The 21691-nt window shown below is 34.4% G+C and overlaps 2 protein-coding genes and 2 pseudogenes across 2 annotated transcripts; 2 read left to right on the top strand and 2 right to left on the bottom strand.

Moving 5' to 3' along the window:
* Nucleotides 1-10: 10 nt before the first annotated feature.
* LOC123211017 lies at nt 11-5919 on the top strand (annotated as a pseudogene).
* Nucleotides 5920-11409: 5490 nt separating this feature from the next.
* Nucleotides 11410-15274, top strand: LOC123211427 (protein HOTHEAD-like). The gene is made up of 6 exons (XM_044630149.1): nt 11410-11582; nt 12017-12401; nt 13534-13844; nt 13918-14303; nt 14385-14953; nt 15050-15274. Exons 1-6 carry the CDS (start codon nt 11507-11509, stop codon nt 15102-15104), a joined length of 1782 nt encoding a protein of 593 aa, XP_044486084.1. The 5' UTR covers nt 11410-11506; the 3' UTR covers nt 15105-15274.
* A 2317-nt stretch (nt 15275-17591) lies between these two features.
* LOC123210013 (LOB domain-containing protein 22-like) lies at nt 17592-18511 on the bottom strand. Its single transcript, XM_044628161.1, has one exon. The coding sequence runs from the start codon at nt 18465-18467 to the stop codon at nt 17889-17891; it is 579 nt and encodes a 192-aa protein (XP_044484096.1). The 5' UTR covers nt 18468-18511; the 3' UTR covers nt 17592-17888.
* A 737-nt stretch (nt 18512-19248) lies between these two features.
* On the bottom strand, nt 19249-21686 carry LOC123210698 (annotated as a pseudogene).
* Nucleotides 21687-21691: the final 5 nt, after the last annotated feature.

The raw sequence follows: 21691 nt of genomic DNA, 5'->3' as shown, positions 1-21691 counted from the left end.
CATTGTTTCCATGATCATTACAGGAAAGAGCACACTGTTAAATCGTTTGTTTGGTACTAACTTAGGGAAATGGATGCATTTAAAGGGAGGCATGTTTCTCGATATTCTCATGGTAATTTCATATTTTATTAATGGAAGATGAAATAACTTACAAAAAATTGGTTCTCTTTAGGTCTCAAACGACCAAGGTATATGGTTAGCAAGATGTGCTGGCATTGATCCCTGTACTCTTATAATGGACTTGGAGGGTACTGATGGAAGGGAAGGGGAGAGGTAATTTTGCATGCCCATATCTCTTTTCACAACATCCCATGTTAGGTAATGTGATAATCATTTGCATGCACATATTTTTAGGCGTATGATCTTAATTTATTTAGCTTAGATTCTGGGATGTAGAAATGAACATTTGGTTTGAGAAGATATGGAGGTATATTTGCTTACTGAATTTTATCTGGTTTTCCTCTCAGGATGATACTGCTTTTGAGAAGCAAAGTGCCCTCTTTGCCCTTGCTGTTTCAGATATAGTGCTAATAAACATGTATGTCATTCTGTCTTGCTATAGAAGGATGCGTCGGTTTGACTGCATAGCTTTCTATGTTTCTTTCTTTTCATTGATCAGCTGGCTGTATATTGTATTTTCGTACTCTTCTTAAAGCATATTCATGTAGGTGGTGTCATGACATTGGCCGTGAGCAAGCTGCAAATAAACCCCTTTTAAAGACTGTATTCCAGGTAATCCATGTCTGTCTAGCTCTTTTCAGCCCTTATTTGGCATCATAAAAATTTTAAGTTTATAAATTGATAATGGAATATGCTTCTAGGTCATGATGCGATTGTTTAGTCCGCGGAAAACAACTTTGCTGTTTGTCATACGTGACAAAACACGGGTATGCTTCTTTTGCTGTTGATTTTATTCTGTAGCTTGAGATATCATGAGTTGTTTATTTAGATTATTTACTTTTTATTGTTTGTTGATCATTTTCTTATACAATGAGCTGTAGTTTTTATTTCTCTGTTCTTCTTTGTTTATAGACACCATTGGAAAATTTAGAACCTGTTCTAAGAGAAGATATTCAGAAGGTATAATGCTTAGTGCTATATTAAAATTTTGTTTTCAAATTTGACTTTATTGATGTTCATTTGTAATCCTTATATCTTTTTCTCTTGAACTGCAGATATGGGATTCTGTTCCTAAGCCACAAGCCCATAAGGAAACTCCTCTTAGTGAATTTTTTAATGTAAGTGTAATGCTTCTATATGCAGGAGCATGCCTTCATTGTTTGATGGAGGAATAATTATATTTATAAACTGATGACATTATTTACTAAAAATGAGCAGGTTGAAGTTGTTGCTCTCTCAAGTTATGAAGAAAAGGAAGAGACAGTTCAATGAGCAGGTACCCGATGCATATCTAATGTTCCATGAGGGATACTTTAATCATTATGAATTGAAATAATTAAGTTTTTTTTGCTGAATGAATGTCTGTATCATAAATATGTATGTTTTCACTGTATGAATGTAATTTGGAAAGAAATGATTATTATTATGTTTTGTTTTTTTTGGTTAAACAAACGTCTTTCATATCTATATTTGTTTGTTTTATGTGACTTATTATAAATTAAGGTTGCTAGTTTGAGGCAAAGATTCTTTCATTCCATTGCACCGGGAGGGCTTGCTGGAGATCGACGCGGTGTTGTTCCAGCTTCAGGGTTTTCTTTTAGTGCGCAGCAAATCTGGAAAGTCATTAAGGAGAATAAGGACCTTGACCTTCCTGCTCACAAGGTAATTATTTGAATGTCATTTCTTCAGTGGATATAATTTTAAATAGCCTTACAGTGGTGCTGTTAATGTTGTTCATGAAACTCCTATATCTAGGTCATGGTAGCTACTGTTCGCTGTGAAGAAATTGCCAATGAAAAGTATTCGAACTTTGTGGCAAATGAGGTGCCAGATTTTTAATATATTTTATCATCTTTTTTTTTTTTTTTTAAAAATTTTTAACTGCCTCTTAAGTATTAGTTGATGTTCCATGGCTTGGTACCAGCTGAATTGGTTTGAAATTTGTCGCAGGAATGGTGTGAGTTGGAGGAGGCTGTACAATCTGGTCCAGTTTCTGGTTTTGGGAAGAAGCTCAGTTCAATCCTTGATAGTAGTCTATCAGGGTAACAGTTTTTTATTTCATTTAAAATCTATAATTTTCTAGTGGCAATGCTACACTTTCAATATATAAATTAACTGTAAAATAAGAAACTTTATATTCACTGTGTGTGCACTTGCAAGTATTTACTTTGGTATATGCTCTTTTTTTCTCTATAAATAATTCACAAGCATTTCCAAAGTCATTGATTTTCTTTTAGTTAATCAGAATTCAAATATCAAGTCCTTCCTTTACTTCTTTTTGTCAGGTATGATGCAGAAGTTATGTATTTTGATGAAGGTGTCAGATCTTCCAAGCGAAAGCAGCTTGAAGAAAAATTACTACAAGTTATTCTTTTATTCAGATTAAATTATTGTTTTATTCTGGTTTCTTCTATATATGTCTGCTGTGGCAATAAACTGATGATGCATTGAATGTGATGCTCTTCCCATGATATGTGTGCTTTATTACTTAATCTTATTTTATCTTCTTTTTCTTTGTTAGCTTGTCTTGCCGGCATTCCAATCTATGTTGGGACACATAAGGTCTGGAACTCTGGATAAATTCAAGGATGCATTTGATAAGGCTTTGAGTGGAGGGGAAGGGTTTTCATCAGCTTCGAGTCGCTGCTCTACGTCTTATATAACTCAATTTGATAAAGCATGTGCAGGTATGTAAAAAATTTAGTTCTGGCTTTTTGTTAGTCTAGCAGAATGACGTTTAAGCCTATTAAACAAAAACTGAAAATTGGAGTTGGAAGAACAAATTCCTAAAACCAGAGGATATGTGTAATTTAAGTCATTGTACAGTTTAGAAGACATCAGTAGTCAAATCTGACATTTGGTTCATTGTTACAATTATTTGTAGGAGTAAAACTTGACATGTTGGGTTAGTGATTGGGCTTAAGAGCAATTGGTATGGAAAGGAGCTGATGTGCTTACCCAAGTATAATTTGTGATTGATTGATGCAGATGTTGTAATTGAACAAGCAAACTGGGACACTTCTAAAGTGCGGGATAAATTCCAACGTGACATAGATGCGCATATTGCATCTGTTCGTGCTGCAAAGCTGGCTGAACTTAATACTCAATTTGAGGTATAATAAATTATTTAGTTCATTCTTTCTGGACTTTTTACTTCCTCAGCTGAGTGCTTCCTAGTTCACTGAGAAGAATATGGGGTAATAGTATGAGCTTCTGTACGTGATAATATACCTTCGAAATAGAAGTTCCTGTTGTGATTATGTAATAATTTAATTGTATTTATGAGTAATACCCTTTTCTATTGATGGTATAGCCATTGTTGGGTCTTCTCTGTGACATCAGAAGCATTTTGTCTTGCTGGTACTCTGCTTAAAAAAATATGATTTGGCCAACAATGATGTTTTTGTTTGCAGTCAAAACTAAATGAAGCATTATCAGGACCTGTAGAAGCTCTCTTAGATGGAGCCAGTAATGATACCTGGCCTGCAATAAAGAAACTTCTACAGAAAGAGACTAAATCTGTGGTCTCTGGGTTATCTAGTGCACTTTCTGGTTTTGACATGGATGAATTAACCAAGGAGAAAAAAATGCTTGCAAATCTAGAGAATTATGCAATGGGTGTGGTTGAAGCAAAATCACGGGAAGAAGCTGGAAGGGTGTTGAACCGAATGAAGGACAGGTAGCATCTCTGGCATTATTTTATTTGAATTGTTTGATTTCGTTCAGTTTCTAATGTGTGGGGATTAACTGTAATGTTGCAAATAGGTTTACAACAATGTTTAGCCACGACTCTGATTCAATGCCTCGGGTTTGGACTGGCAAAGAAGACATTCGAGCAATCACCAAAACTGCTCGCTCTGCTGTATGAATATTTATAGAATTCAATTGCTGAACTTTATTGTTCTATATTTTTAGCTTCCTTGTTAATCATATGTTTTATGTTGCTTTCCAGTCCTTAAAATTGCTTGCTGTTATGGCCGTGATCCGTTTGGATGATGAGACTGATAATATTGAGAGTACACTTACCTGTGCTTTGGTGGATTCTACAAGCAGTACTGCTTCTACCAATAGGGAGGTTTCAAATTATGATCCCCTGGCCTCAAGCACTTGGGAACAGGTTACTTTTTGTTGCTGGCATTCTGTTTTCTGAAATCTACAATTCAATAATTGAATGACAAGCCACAATAAAAGTGAGTAAAACATAATGAATGGAAGTATCAAACTTCCATATGATGAAAAATGTTTTTAAACACTAACAAACTGCTTGATTGGGAAATGTTCTTCCTTCTACTAGTTTGTAATATTTTGTGTGGTAAGTGGAAATTCCCTGGGGTATTGCAAACCAATTTTTTACAGGGACACTCATGTATGGAGTATCTTCTTCTTTTGAATAAGTGGTTATTCCACTGTTAATACAGGTTCCATTGTCAAAAACATTGATCACACCTGTTCAGTGCAAATCTTTGTGGAGGCAATTCAAGTCAGAGACAGAATATATTGTTACTCAAGCCATTTCTGCTCAGGCATGATATTTTACCTATTTGTTGATTTTACCTCTTGTTTTATATTTATGTAATTGATGGTGTTTCTTAGTATTGTGCAAATCAACATTATTGCCGTTTTGGTTCTGTTGGTCATCGTTGCTATTGCATTGTCAGTGATGTTGTCTTATTATTTGTCCTTTTTCCAAAAAAATATTTTCAGGAAGCTAACAAACGCAACAACAACTGGTTACCACCTCCATGGGCAATTGTTGCATTGGTCATCCTTGGGTTCAATGAATTTATGACTCTTCTCAGGTATTTATCTTTCCTTGCAATTGTGGTATCAAGGCATGTTTTAGCATTAGGATTCATCCACCTAATACTGTATGCTTACGGTGTATCTTCTTATGGCAGAAATCCCTTGTATCTATGCGTCATCTTCGTTGGCTATTTGCTCATCAAAGCACTTTGGGTGCAATTGGACATTGCTGGTGAATTTGGCCATGGTGTCGTAAGTGTCTAAATTTTTTTCTTTTATGTTTTTTAAGAAGGCCATCTTATGAGCATTGGAAATTGGAAGTTTGAGATAAAATTCTAATTCATAACGGTATAAATAAAACCAATTGTTTAATCTCCATGTGAACAAAATCCTTCTTGAAAATTGAAAATTTTAACTCTTTCGTGTTTTTTGGTACTAAAAATTTGTGTATGATGTGTGTTCAACCTTTCAGCTTCCTGGTCTTCTTTCCTTGTCTACCAAGCTGGTTCCCACGGTTATGAACCTTCTCAAGAAACTAGCAGAGGAGGGGCAAGTAGCTGCAACTAATGAACCTCCTAGAAACCCTGGCGTTCCATCAAAAAACTACCGAAACGGTGGAAGCACAAGTGATTTGTCGTCAAGTGCCTCATCTGGAGTAACTTCATCCGGAAACAGAACTGAGCAATCAAATACATCAAAAGAAGACTAGATGAAAATCTCTTAAACAGAAGTAGCTCTTCTGTGTACAGAGATGCAAGTGTTTTGCTCACCCTCTCGGTGAGGCCTGACACCGTGTTAGGTCCACGAATTCTGATTCTATTTCAAATATGAAAGTTATTTATCCTAAGGCATATTTTTTGTGCAAGTGCCGCATACAGGGAGGTCTATGATTTGTTGTGAAAAAGTCCCCCATTTAATAGTTTCCAAGTTTGGGCCTAGGTTATTGATTTTCCTAGGGCTTGGTGGCTTTTGATTAATGTGGTTATCAACCCAATTTTGTCTCGTGAGTAAAATTGAACACATTTGTTTGATTGTAATTGAAACTTGTTTTGGTCATTTTTTTTCTTCTTTCTTATTCATTCATTAAAGTTTGATATCTTGTTATTATAGATTGGAATGATTTATACTAAGTAACATTTATAAGCCCACAACAAGTAGTTTGAGTGATAATAAAAACAGTTTTATATATAAGAGGTTATGAGTTTAAATCTTTTTTTACGACATTTCAATATTAGACTTTCAAATTATATGAGCGACCCAAGTGAGATTCTTTGTTGAAAAAAAAAAAGTAACATTTAGAATAAAGATTTTGGGAATAACATGTAATTCACAAAAAAAGGCGTCAAAACAAAAAATATATTACAAACTGTGAATTCTCACATTCAACTCAGGCGTTGCTGCAACATGATTGAAGACTCTGGCAAGCGCAACAGCCTGCAAATAAGAGTGGATACAAACCAGGTCGGCCCGAACATTAGTTGTATAAAGGGTTACATTAACACTGTCATTTAACGGAGCACATAAAGACAGTTAACTGTGATAAGAAATACCGTTATCGGCGATAAGGGAAATCGTTAGTTACGACGAAAAGGAAAACCGTTAGTTAACAGTTTAGTTGAATGTTGTTCGTTTACTATTTTATTTAATGGCAGGGTTAATCATACACTTTGTTTCTATTAGGAACCTAAACGTCTATTTGTTAGCGTAACTATCAAATGCCTTTTGATGGCCTGTCACCCGGCGACAACGAGAAAAAAACTTGCAGTTTAAAAAGGCCAAATCACAATGTCTCACCTAAGGTTTGACCAAAATCCAATTTTTTATCCGTTAATTATTAAAAAATTAAATATCCATTTGTATATTAAATTTTATTATTATTGTCAAGATAAAATTGTTATTTATTAAAAAATTTTAAAAAATAAAAATTTATCACATTTCTCACCTCAAGTTTGGTTTCTAACAAATTTCTTTACATAAAGTTTAAAAAATAAATATTTTCTAATAGGATTTTTCAACCATCACTATCGACAGTTGGAGATGATGACAGTCAATTTCTCTCTCCCTCCCAACTTCTCTCTCCATCACAGTCCAATGAAATTGATTGATAATGACTCTTTGCTCATCTTGATAAAACAACAATTCGTCTTCGTCTCATATGAAAGAAATGAATTGTTGTCATCTGAGAGACGATGACGATTTGTCGTTATAGTCTGAGATGAAGATGAACGTCTTTGTCTCCTACAAAGATGAATCATCATCTTTGTTTGGAGACGAAACCATGTTTTCATTGGCCACTTTCACCGATCATTAATGGTCGGGAATGGAATGGTGTCAAGAGGCAAGCATGGAGGGAGAGATAGCGTGGATGTCGCCATCTCTGACAACTGACAACAATGTTTACAAAAACCCTAAGGGAAAAATCAATATTTTTCAAGCTTTGGATGAGGCTATTGTTAGATATTTAAATTGAGAAGAGAAAATATGATTAATTTTATAATAAAATTTAATCAAAAGATGAATATTTAGATTTTTGATAATTAATCAATAAAAAGTTGAGTTTACATCAAACATTGATGAAAATGTAATCATTTGGCCGTTTAAAAATGTGAAAGCTATTCATAAGTTAGTGCGGTTGAAAACTTAAACATTCATCTCATCCTTCAAATTAACTTGAGGGTAAATTCCTCAAACAATTTGCATTAAAGCAGAAATTTAACAACTTCCAGCCTAGTATTTCACAAGTAAAAAAAAGGCAATTTGGAGAATACGAGAGGAAAGAATTTTTATTACATTCACATTGTTAGGTGTCCCCGCATAATTTTGTTATATTATCTTACCACCCCGTAAATTACTGCTAGACCACAATTTTTTTTTTTTTCACTCAAATTTATTACCACATATATACCATTTGTTTCCACCGTTCAAATCTTGTGTCAAAATTTATGGGCCAATAATTCCTTTGCGTGATTGTGAAATCCTTTGTCAAAGTTTTCATACAAGTCACGTGAAAGTGACTTCATATTTCACCATAAACAAAACTTTAGCCATGCACGAGATGAGTTTAGGGCTGGACTCGAATTGAGCCTGTTCGAGTTTGAGCTCAAGTTTAATTTGAACAAATGCAAAATGAGTCAACTCTATACAAGTTGAGCTACTCTTAAATTTTCTAACTAAAAATTTTGATATAAAACGATAACGTTTTGACCAATACGTATTAAAATGACATTGTTTTAATAATGAAAAATGAGTTGAATCGAGTTCAAGTTATGTGTAAATAGAACCAAGCTCGAGTTTGAGCTCGGTTTGATTCGATTCTAACCCTAGATAAGTTACTAAGAGGTGACAAACCCTGTGAAACGACAAACTTTAAACTAAATTAAAATTGTATAATTATCCCACTTCTAACTGATATAAAAAGGTTTAAATTTCAAATTAAATTTAAGTGTATTGGAACTTCTCTCGGATATGTAAATAACATAACATAATCAAACACTTACGCCGCTAGCAACATGAGGAACCACCATAAAAAAATATATTATCTTCCACACTTGTATAATTCCATACATTCATAATAAATATTTTTCCACTAATTCTCATTGATTATAATTATTTCTAAATTTCCAGTTTTGCTTTCAAACGCCAACGTGAAACAAACATAACTGAAAATTTTATTGGGATATATGAGAAATTATTAAGGAAGAATCGAGCCACATTGTGTTTCAATTTTCATTGCTGGTGATAATGGTGACATTATGTTTATCTCGTTTTGTTGGTTTTGGCGGAGATGATGATGATTAAGATGCGACGACGATGGAGGCGGCACTGCCATCGCCGGAGGCTGATGGTAAAGACTGAAGATGAAGAGAAGATACGGCGGGTGTGGCATTTTGATGAAAGAACAAATCCTGTATGGACTATTAGACACCATGCAAGATATGATGGGAAAGTTTGATGTAACACCAGGGAGGGCAAACCCTGATAGTTTTCTTGACACTGCAAATTCTAAAAAATAATAAATAAATAAATAAATATATATATTTTTTAATTGGTGGCCACAAAAGATAAGGGGGACAAACAATAAATAATTAATAAAGAAAATGTAGCTGCAACTACAAAGTACATTAATTTGCGAGAACCCAAATTAATATTCTTATTGTTTGGAATTGTGGATCTTACGTTTTATCAATTAATAATGTGTCAAATCAAATATTTGAACTTGAAGATCTTATGGACAGCGTCATTTAGCTTTTAATTTACAGACCCAAATCTGTTGGTGCTATCAATTAATAATTAGTCATTGTCATTTTCATTTTCTTTTTCTCATTTTAAAACCCTATATTTGAAAAATAAATTATACAACTATTTACACCCAAAATAAATGCTTTACCCACCCACCAAATACAATTTCAATCCGGTCGTTAAATCTTAAGGTTTACCTATCCGATAAAGTTCGATGGGATTATCCGTTCATAAAATATACATATATATGAATAAAAGAAATCTTTCACAAGAAAAGTCAAACTAATAAATTTTGAGTTGAAATTGTGCCTTCTTCATTTTAATTTAATACACATTTAATTTTTTTCCCTTGGTTCATCTCTTCCCTTACTTGTTATTAAATCAGCCTCTGCCCTCTTCATAAAATTTCATCTACTCTCTTAAATCCGTCGTCGTATTGTACGGCGGATGGTTTCTTCAGTCAGTAATTGCCATAATTTCTTCATCAGAAACACAAATTAATTCTATTTTTGTAGCTTAGGAAATTACATATATCTGTTTATTATTCATTACAACGTTACAACTTTCCCAGTTCAGCTCTGAAACAATGACAGTGTCTTGTCTTTTTTTCATTTATTTATTAAAAACATAAGAAGGGAAATGGTCTTTTTAATGGCCAATTAATAAATTCGAAGATTCCATTTAAAGTCTGGTGTCCCATTTGAAGGGTTAGAGAAGAGAAGAAGAAGAAGAAGAAGAAGAAGGATGCTGAGCCACATATAGCAATTACATAATAATATTTGTCAAGTTTGAGAGGAGAAATAACATTATCACTACAGGAAATTTGAGATTTTCAGTTCTTGTATCTTAAGAAAATTTCCATTCTCTTCTATGTTTGTCCTTCCGTCAGATTGTTATTTATTGCTCCGGCAAGTCAAGTGGCAATCTAGTGAATTATATGCATTAATATCAAAGCAAGATCCAGCCCCATAGCCATGTGCTGTGATGAACATATGTGTTAAATTTTTTACAGCTAAAAGCTTCCAAATATAACTTAATTCACATGGACAACTGATTACTTTTCTTGTTAGCCTAATAATAAGCATGACCTATGCTGCCTATGGTTACATAAATGATTACCCATTTTGAATACATAAATAGGTATATATTTGACGTGTGTTATTATGTGATTGGATAATTTTGGATTAAATATAAAATAACATACGATCACATGTTGACCTATATAAGTGAGTACATATTTATATACTCAAAGTGGTTATAGATAGTATTACTTTGTAATGTTTTAAAAACTATATCGGTGATCAAATCGGTTGTCTCATTGATTTATGGTTCGATCGGTTCAACTTTTTATCAACTTATAATAAATAGATTTTGCTTAAAAATTCATAAAAAATAAAATCAATCAAAATACTTATACCTATAGAGATTAAAATATATCCTTTTTAAAAAGTAATAATTATTCATTTGATTTCAATGAAACAATTAAAATAAAAAAAATCTCAATCTTTTAATATAGAAAAAAAATATAATTATGTAAATTATTACTTATAGAAAACATTTTGATGAATATGAGATCCTTTATTTTATTTTATTTTTAAATTTATTTTTTCATATAAACTTTTAGAAATTCATCCAATCTAATAAAAAATAATAAAGTTATTCAAAAATAATTAAAATTTAAAAAATATTTAAATTTTGATCAAATCTAATCAAACCTGATTTTTAACTAGGTTTGACCAATTCAATTAAAAACCCTTTTTTTTATATTAACACAACCAGACTTAGAGCCGATTCCGGTTCAAACGGTTAAACCGACCTGTCCTATCCGGTTTTAAAATCATTGTTGCTCTGAAAATATTTTTTGTCTTTGTGCATGCTATTTCGTGTAGAAAAGCTTAGATATATTATATGTTATTAAAACATCCTTAAAAGCCACAATTACGAAGATAAAAAGGAGTGGTTCATAGAACTTATAATTAAGGTAGTATATATAGGGATAAGCTGTGCGTTTGTTGGTTGTTTCTACAAAATGGGAAGCCATGGTCAAGTTGAATTCATGCAAGAGAAGTAGTGGGGTTAGTTAGTTCAGAGCCAATGCTTCCTCCTCCAACTGTAAGCATTCATTTCTTCATTAATGATTTTGCCTGTTGGTGTCTGCAGTAGCCTTAATTACAGTTGAGAAGTGCATATATTTTTTGTCGCTTTTAAATTCCCTTCTCATCCATGTTCATCATCATCCCCGTGTTTAGTTATATAAATATAATATATATTTACGTATAAATATATCGGTTCTGAGCACCACCCAAACAAGGCCAACCAGTGAGAGCCACATAGAGGTTGAAGAACTAAACTTCTTCTGTGAGAGTTTGACTGGTTTTCAGTGGCCACTGTGTGGTGCTTTTCGATGGCTTTACTTGTTGAACAGAAGCAGCTGTTTCTGCGTTTAGCTCTTTGCCTCAGCTTGCTCTCTTCCTGTCAAGGTCTTTTCATTTTATTTTGCTTTAATTTCTCTCCTTTTAGTTTCTACTGATCTTGATCTCTATTTCATGGTTTATTTTTCCACAAATCTTACTTAGAATTGTTGTGTTGCTTTGGAGTTTAGCTTTTATAGATTCGTTACTCTAGAAGTTGTAGAAAATTGCATGAAATCTGAAGTTTTCCCACAAACACCACCGATCCCCACACACCCCCACCCAATCTGCAGAATATGTGCTATTTATGTGTCAGAATCTTATTTTTTTGGAGATTTACAGAGAAATCAAAGTTAATTGTGACAGATTTTGCCATAAACTCTTCCATTTGGACTCTTCATGTCATTGTCATCATCATCTTTTGGAATATTTGTCCTTCACCTAATTGCATTCTTATTTATATGTTTGTAGTGGTAACATACTGTGTCTCCTTTTCAATTCAGCTAGTAGCAAGTATGCCAATCCATACAGGTACCCATTTATCAAACCAGCAAGCTCATTCTCTTCGTCATCATCGTCATCGTTCTCATCAAGAAACGTCGAGAATGGCTATGACTACATAATTGTTGGGGGAGGCACAGCAGGGTGCCCATTGGCAGCCACACTTTCTCAGAACTTCACAGTGTTACTGCTGGAGAGAGGTGGTGTGCCTTTCAGCAATGTGAATGTCTCATTTTTGAGCAACTTTCACTTGACTTTAGCTGACACTTCACCAACTTCTGCCTCACAATTTTTCATTTCCACCGATGGTGTCCTCAATGCAAGGGCTAGAGTCTTGGGCGGTGGCTCCAGCATCAATGCTGGCTTCTACACCAGAGCAAATGCGGGGTATGTGCCTTAAATCACTCTAAATTTTCAATTTCAAAAGGGTTGATTACTCGATTCATGATTAAGACTAATTTTATTTTTGTTTTAATGTTGTAGAAATGATTAAGACTTTTTTTTTTTTTCCATTTATGGTCCAACTGTATCAACAATAGTGGAGAGCCAAAAGAAGAAAAATTATAGTTGATGTTGTTATAAAGTTAAGCATATAATGCAAGATCGAAATTAATGGTTATAGGAAAGCTAAGTTTGAAAATATTTAATATGGTGACTTTCAAGCCCTCTCTTTATCAACAAATTTTTGTAAATAGGTACAGGTAAACTATTCACTCAAGCACCTGAAAATGTTATATTCATTGTTTTGGTGAAGTTTTATTTCCCCTTTATGCTCAAATTGCTAGTAAAATTTTACTAGTTCGATGTAGTTTGTTCTACTCTGAAATGACGATCTAATTCAGATAAAATTCTTCAATACTAATAAAAATCACTAGTCTTGTCAATATCATCAGCCTAATCCCTTTCTTTCTTGGTCTAACCAAGAATCAATATCAATCAGGGTAATCCAAATCTTTCTGAATTCAGTGCCAGTAAACCTCATTTGGCGTTTTGAGTCAACTTTCTTCTTTATATCACAATAAAGTATAGCTTCTATTATGGTCGTGTAAATTGTAATTAGTTTCACTTGAAGCCAGTTAAAATGCATGGTTGGTATTCATCTTCCAAATAGCAAACAATTATTAAGATGTGCCGAGAGCTGTGATGATGGTGACCAAACGGCCTTCATTACAATGACACAGAACAAGGACAGCAGAACATTTATGAACCCACCTTCCATTTTAATGGCTTCTCTGTTATTCATATTAAATGCCTTTTTTGTGGGACAAGTTCTTGTTTCCATTAATGGTCGAGGTTAGTTGGAAGAGAATTTGATCTAAATAATAGTGAGACATAGAACTTTCTCATAATGTTTCTCACCATGACACCTGCTATCTGTGGTCCAAACATCTGTTTCCCCAACCAATGTTTCAGCTGTATGTTTTAAAAGCCATAAATCTGCAGTTGCTTGTATAATTCCATGACCTACTATGCAAAACTTCTGCAACTTTTAGTGATGTTGAAGCTTCTGGGCTTGCAGGTTTATTAAGAGAGTAGGATGGGATGAAAAGCTAGTAAATGAGTCGTATCCATGGGTGGAGAAACAAATTGTTCACCAGCCTAAGCTTGCACCATTGCAGAAAGCACTAAGGGACAGTCTTTTGGATGTAGGGGTGTCACCTTTTAATGGATTTACCTATGATCATATATCTGGAACCAAGATTGGTGGCACCATTTTTGATAGGTTCGGTCGCCGTCACACCTCTGCTGAGATACTTGCTTCTGCAGACCCCAAAAAGATTACTGTCTTGATCTATGCCACAGTCCAAAAAATTATTTTCGATACATCAGGTATACATGATGACAAATTTGACGAGGAAAACTCTCAATGTTTAGTTATTAAGTTCTGTAATGTGTCTTACAGGAAAGCGGCCAAAGGCAGTGGGAGTTCTATTCAAGGACGAAAATGGTAACCAACACGAGGCATACATTTCAGATAACCCAAAAAGTGAGGTGATTTTATCAGCTGGAGCACTTGGGACACCTCAAATGCTGCTGCTAAGTGGTGTTGGACCTAAAGCCGAACTTGAGAAGTTCAAAATTCCTGTAGTACTTGACAATGAGTTTGTTGGCAAAGGCATGGCTGACAACCCCATGAACTCTATCTTTGTTCCTTCTCACAGACCAGTTGTGCAGTCACTTATTCAAACTGTGGGGATCACAAAGTTTGGTGTGTACATTGAAGCCAGCAGTGGATACGGACAGTCCAGAGATAGCATTCATTGTCACCATGGAATCATGTCAGCAGAGGTAAGCACTGAGCAGTGATTTATTTCCAAGTAATTGCATAAATTTAGCACGATCTAAGTTGCTTTTTTGTGATTTAACCAGATTGGGCAGCTCTCTACGATTCCTCCAAAGCAAAGAACACCAGAAGCCATTCAAGCTTACATCAGAAGGAAGAGAGAATTACCCCATGAGGCATTCAAGGGAGGCTTCGTTTTAGAAAAAATTGCCAAGCCCATGTCAACAGGCGAGCTTACTTTGGTCAACACAAATGTTGATGATAATCCATCTGTTACTTTTAACTACTTCAGCCATCCACAAGATCTGAAACGTTGCATTCAGGGCATTCGTATGGCTGCAAAGCTTGTACAATCACAACATTTCTTAAACTACACGAAATGTAATAAGCAAACTGTTGAGTCTATACTCAACGCAAGTGTCAAGGCTAATGTTAATCTTGTACCTAAGCATACCAATGACACCAAGTCCCTGGGGCAGTTCTGCAGGGACACTGTGATCACAATTTGGCACTACCATGGGGGGTGCCATGTGGGCAAGGTGGTCAGCCCTGACCACAAGGTTCTTGGAATTGACAGCCTTCGAGTAGTCGATGTTTCAACATTTAATGAATCTCCAGGCACCAATCCCCAAGCCACTGTCCTGATGATGGGAAGGTAAACACAATAATCCAATAAGTTTAAATAAACTTTCTAAATGATTGTTTGCAAAGGCATTTAACGCAATAAAACTTGAGTTCTTGTGATATGCAGGTACATGGGAGTGAAGATTTTGAGAGACAGACTAGGAGAAACAGCTGGTGTGTAGTGACTAAGACCAACTGAGAGGAAAAGAAAGCAATGTTAGCAGTATGAGAGACAATGCATTTTTTTAATCATTTCTAGCTGGCTGTAATATGTAGAAATTGGTCTGAAATGGGAAACATGTGCTTTGCCTCTTTATATTATTATATCAATCAAGTACTTTTGTTATATGCATTTGAGAAGCATCTTCTCTTTTTATCTGTCTATGCATTTTGAAAATCAAACAAGAAGAGAGATAGCCACTGACCTTGGTTAGCTGCACTGTCTGTAAAAATATATGCAGTTGAAACTTTGTTTCAAGAAGGCACAGCTTTTTGGTTTGAGTGAACAGAAGCTATTTACGAAATTTTGAAGTCGAAGTTCATAGAAGCAGTGCTAAAGATGCTTGTAAAAGTAAATTCTAATTTTCTTCTGGTAATTTCAGCAAATTTTCTGTGAATAATTGAATGAAATAATTTTGGTATATAATTTTGTATTGATACATATGAATTTACACATGGGTCTTAAACAAATAATAATCTATACAAGGAAAATCCTATATAAGGAAAATCATGTAATGAGAAACAGTCCATTCTAAATATATCCTAACATTCTACTCAAACTCAAGTGGACAAAGAGTTTGTTAACTTGAGTAACCGAAAGTGTCCCAAAGGATAGACTTTGGTGAAGACGTCAATTATTTGATTGATACAAGGTTTTGAAGTGAGATGAAATGTGTTATTAAATAAATGATGACGAATAATATGATAATAAATCTTTATGTGTTTAGTATGCTTATAAAAAACATCATTATAAGTAATTTGAATAACATTTTAACTATCACAATAAATATAGGTAGCTTTGAAATAAGATACTCATATGATGTAACAATCAATGAAGCCAGAGAAGTTCAAAATTAGTGTTTGCAAGTGCTTCATACTCTGCTTTTGTATTTGAACAGGAAACGACTTTTTGCTTCTTATCATGCTAAAAGATGAGGGAATCTTACAAAAAAAAGCAATAATTAATAGTGAAATATCTATATGTGGGATCATCGACTCAATTAACAATAAAATATGAACATAATATAAGTAAGGATTAAGTAGAGAAATAAAGACAATGAAACAAGATATTTCTGATATATCGAATGATACATAACACTATTGCAAAGTGAGTAACACAAGAAACAACTATGAATTAACTAACAATATGAAAGACATATGTTATGTATGGTTTAATGGTAATTAAATAGATTAGACTTATAGCAAATTGTTTATACAAAGTAAGATCATCAAGAATAAATTCCTTTTGTAGAAGAAATGTTGACATTGACCTCTAATAAAGTGTTCACAATTTTATTCTCTAATAGGTTAATACGAGACAAAAATTAACATATTTAACTTAAGATAAATAATAATCAACATCTTTAAAGAAGACTACTAACTCAAGGTAATAACCCAAGTAACCAACAACTTTCATTTCAAACAGTATATTGAGGAATTGATTTAATTCTATAATACCTTATAAATTATCTAAAGTAATGAACAAAATAATATATACCCTTTTAATTATGCATGTAAAAAGAACATTATCACATGATTTAAATAAAAACTCAAATTGACTAATGGTGGAGCTAAATATGATAAACAATGCTCTCGAAGCTTACTTAAATCCACATAAAACATTGCAAAAATGGCAAACATTGTCAGGTCGATGATTATAATTAAGTAGAGGTGTCATATAGACTTATTCAAAAGTGTCCCTCTTTAAAAAGTCATTTTTCACATCCATATGAAAAAAATTGTCATTTTCAAACAGCTACAACAACTATACGGCAGCAAATAAAAGTGAAATAAGCCATTGCACAAAGGTCATACTCGAGTAAAGCCTTTTGTCACTAACGAAGATTTAAAGCATTACACTGAGCCATTAGCACATGTTTTAATTTTGTAAACATATTCACAACCCACGATAAAATTACCAAGCTGAAAGTCAAGCAAATCCCACAAAGCTCCGTTTGAAAGTTTGCATAATAAATTGGTTCAGGTTAAAAAACGTGAGTGAGAGCCAGTGTCTCATCACAATTTCTGTAGCGTGATCAGCATGGTTTCCTCCTCTGAATCTTCTGCAATGATGTTTTCGTCAGGTACATAGCCTTCACTCACCATTTGAAGGGTCAATAAATTCCTCAAGAATCCCACAAACCTCCAAATCCAACTGCGTACTGTGTCCAGATGATAACATATATATGAACGATCTAATATCTAAATGGGTGGCCCAAGGAAGATAGGCACCGAGCCGGGTGAAACCTGATGAATCGGGGTCACGTTGTTGTCTTCAATCAAATTTATTCAAGTGTAACCATACATTGTCTTTGCATAATCAATAGAAGGATTCAATATTTACTAAATTCTACTCTGTTGAAATGATATCAAAATGAGATCATACATTAACACAAAACTTGTCATCAAATAATCCAACACATCACTAACATTGATGAAACATACATGACTTCCCCTTGCCCAAATGCCATCATCCTCAACAACAAGATGACCTGAGATATTTGAATCTCCAATGTATACCTTCATTTTGATTAATTTTCCAACAAGCCCTATAACAAAATCTAAGATGATATAAGCAACTGTGTCGAAGGCACAAACCTCCTCTCAACCAATTCTTGATCAGCCTCAAACTTCACCTCATGTCTCTCGCACGGTATCTCAAGAAGCTGCGTAGTAGTCGTTGTTGCGGTGGCCATCACCGGCTCCACCACCTTTGCACCCTCCTCACTACTTTCATTAACAAAATCTTACTTAATCTGCAACGTGGACACCATGGTGGGATCTTGCAGGGTCCACGCATTAACATTTAGATCTCCTTCTAAATTATCCGGAACAACATAATTATCATTCTCCTCTTGTCCTTGATTAATAAAAAAGGGCTCAGAATTAACAATGTTCTCATAACGAAGAACCGAATCATCAGTTTCTTGAATCTGTTGCTGAGCTTGCGCCCGACAAATCGCCACCTGGTGAAGAACTAACTCCAGTTCAGCCTTGTTAATCTCAATCTGACGTTGAAGTTCTCTTATAATTCCATAACATCCCCACACGGGGTCACTGGCTCGCACGTCAGACTGGAAGATAATGGTGCGCATGGCTTCTTCCTTCTCGAGCGGTTCAAGATTCTTGATAATCTTGGTGATGTTACTGACGCCGAATAATTTATGAGCGTTGAGGAATTGTCTCTGACGGTCGTGGGGGAAGTAAGGGGCGAGAATGCAATCGGGGGCACATTTTCTACGTTGGTATTTACAAGCAGCGCATGCCTGAGTGGTGCCACCATTGCTGGAGGTATTAAGATTGCCAAGCCTTGGAAGGGCGCTCATATTTGATGGGGAAAGTTGCAGTAGTTTGAGAATTCGGATGCGTTGCCGGCGGGTTAGAAAGGTAAGGTTATTGTTGCAGTTTGAGTGATAAGAGAAAGAGATGGAGAGAAATGAATGGAGAGACAGACAAACAGATTGATTGATAGTTGTTTATTATATTAATGGGGTGGAAATTTGGGAAAGAGGTTAACGGATTAGTTGGAAGGCTAAAGTTTTTTATTGGTAAAAATTTCCTAAGGTGAAGAGGGTGAGGCTAAAAATAGTATTCGTGTTGAAATACTTTCTGTTAGAGTTAACTCGTTTTAGCCAGCCATTGAAATTAAGATTGAAGCCATCTCAATGGACTGATATCTAGATCCAGTCAAGATGGATTGGTAGCCACTTTCACACAAGTGTAATTGTATGATTATCATGTCTAAGATGCTTATATAATCGAATAGAAAGGACAAGTCTGGGATTGGGTATATTTGTGAAATTTTAACTAACATAAAATGATTGGAAGGAATGAAGACAATCTTCCCAGTTTATGATTGTAAAAACATTTGATTTGACTCATTCCCTGATCTAAAAACTCACTAAAACCTTCAAAAATCTATAGATTTATGCATCATTGTCAGTGGGTAATTCAGGTTTATTCTTTATAATATTTCTAGTTTTAATTATCAATGGTATCCTTGATTATCAAATTTACAGAAGTGCCTGGTACATGTCGAATTCAACTTCTGTTGAGGCACATTATGAACCCTATATTATATACATATTCCATTGATGTAGAGATAGATTTGGATATAAGCTAATTTCATTACTTGAAATGTTGTACAATCTTGAATGTAAGGGAAGAAAACTAGAAATAAAAATTTCTCAGTGAACTAAAAGTTACAGCATCAATCTTATTATACAATTATGGAAACTTCTGCCTTCAGTTTCAACTTTGGAATTCTATAGAACCTGAAATAAAGATTATCAGAAGTTGATTCAAATGACTTAAAACAATCATCTTCAGTAAATTCAGATCCGAAAGAAAGAAAGAAACCAAGCGGATTAAAAAGCCCTTTCTCCAGTAAAAGCAAGCTAAATGCATCTTAATATGACTGTGATTTATCTTTGGCTCGCCAAGTATTCCAGTAACAACCAAAATTAAAAGACTAAAAGACCACAAATATACACATGGATGAATAAAACCCAATAGCGATTAAAAAGTAAAGCTAAAACTGTAGGCCTTCTATGCATTAAAATTTTCTGGTTGGTTTTGTTGTTACCATCAAGTTTGATTTTTAAGAAATCACACATTCTTCAAATAGGATTAATAATTGATAAACTTCTTTTAAGAAGAAACTACAATTTTATGTGCACTAAATAATAATTATTTTTTCTACTCCTCAATTCAATAACAGAGTCCAGTGACCAACAAGTTCAAATATTTACACTACAAAAAAATACTCACAATTTATTTCTCCATCATTTAACGGTTATAGTGTATTTTCTTACCCAGTGTCAGAATGCAGATAAATATTTAAGGCTCAGATTTGATAAGCTCTTCAACAGAGTTCTTATACTTGCCAATTGATTCCCTGGCATTCAATCAGAAAACAAGTCACTTGCCAAGCAATCATAGCACTTCACACAAAACTCTATACCATGCACAACCTCCGTAGATTCAGTAGCTGTTCACTCTTCTCCAGCTTTCGCTTCAGACCCTCAACTGTCTGCACCCCAAAAAAAAAAAAAATCCCCCAATCATAACAAGAAACTTTGAACCAACCAAGGTGAAACTAAATACATCACAATTCTTAGAAAACTTTGTAACAAAAGGCAAAGAAACTCTCAGTATCCTGCTGTACATCTATCTATCCAACTAGTTCTATCTAAACATAAAAATTTAACCTTGAAACACTATCTCCCACAAAGACTTCAATCACCACCATCCTTGCTAAATGCACAAACTTTTATACAGCTTTTGCAAATGTCAAATAAATCTCATATTAGACCCACAACTTCAGCCATTGTAATGGTGAGACTATGAAAAACTATCAATACAGCAAAGTCATACTACACAACTAGAATGCAAAATCTAGGTAACATTATCAGAACAAGTTTACATTAACATTTCACATCACAATGGTATCACTCGATTTCCACTTTTATATTTTGTATTAGTTCCCATTTCAAGGTTGCTAGTATAACATATTACAAGTCTTATGATGCATGTTACCAGAATTGTGGTGAACTGATTATCCAAATAATGTAGCAATTCTGTACATGTTTCTGAACTTCCATTTCATTCTTCTAATAAAAAGATATCATCTTTATACATACCATTGCAATATAATCCACCACCTGAAAAACTTAATCAAAATATCATCCTTACAACATTTTATGTATCTTAAAATATGAAAAGAATATGATTAAAATTACCATTGCCCTACTGTTGATTGATCCTGCTATTGAATTCAATAGTTGCTGACGCTTCTCAAAGTGATTGTTCAACTCACTAACCTACAAACACAAATAAATAAAACATATATAATTATACCTGTTAAAATTTAATCTTCGACTTGTTACCAAATCAATAACTTGATTACATTGCCGGTGAGATTACCAGGAACAGTGGAAAATTTTATATATACACACACACACACACACACACCAAAGCATCAGAGTGCCGGTCCCTTGTTCCATTCTCAATAGCGTCGGCTAAATTCTCCACCAACTGAAAACCAAAACCCCACAAAGAAGAAATAAAAAATTACAAAAAATACTCAATTAGATTGAAGAGCAAAAAGGACATGAAACACAACCCACCTGCAAAAGATGGAAGTGAGAAGCGACTGACTGGTGATGCTGGTTCTGTTGCTGTTGTTATTGCTACTGCCGAAGCGTACGATGTTGAAACTGCTGTTGCTGAGGAAATTGAGGTTGTTGGTAGAATTGTTGCTGGTGCTGTTGTGGGGAGTGAAATAAATGGTCTTGATTTGAGGATGCAGGGGAGTTTGTGTGGGTGGGCATGGTGGGGATCATTGTCCAGGACCGGAACCCGAATATAGATCCATTTTGGGAACTGGATGTCTCCGGTCACCGGTTTATTTGTTTGATAGGAAGAAGAGAACAGCCTAACTACGAGATTGTCTAAACAGTGTCGTATTTTACTTTGTCACAGATGCATCCTCACCCTGTAAAATAAATTAGATGAGTATCTCTCAGAAAAGCATCAAAAAGCTTTTTTT

The sequence above is a fragment of the Mangifera indica genome, chromosome 3 (assembly GCF_011075055.1).
Source record: "Mangifera indica cultivar Alphonso chromosome 3, CATAS_Mindica_2.1, whole genome shotgun sequence".
NCBI classification, from domain to species: Eukaryota; Viridiplantae; Streptophyta; class Magnoliopsida; order Sapindales; family Anacardiaceae; genus Mangifera; species Mangifera indica.
The sequence above is the reverse complement of the archived record's forward strand: the minus strand, read 5'-3'. Positions and strand labels throughout refer to the sequence as shown.

Bases quoted from the DNA above. Each gene is read 5' to 3' on its own strand.
- LOC123211427 (XM_044630149.1), top strand. From the start codon at position 11,507: ATGGCTTTACTTGTTGAACAGAAGCAGCTGTTTCTGCGTTTAGCTCTT. The intron at 13,845-13,917 runs GTATACATGATG...TGTGTCTTACAG, and splicing joins AATTATTTTCGATACATCAG to GAAAGCGGCCAAAGGCAGTG. The intron at 14,954-15,049 runs GTAAACACAATA...TGTGATATGCAG, and splicing joins ACTGTCCTGATGATGGGAAG to GTACATGGGAGTGAAGATTT.
- LOC123210013 (XM_044628161.1), bottom strand. From the start codon at position 18,467: ATGAGCGCCCTTCCAAGGCTTGGCAATCTTAATACCTCCAGCAATGGT.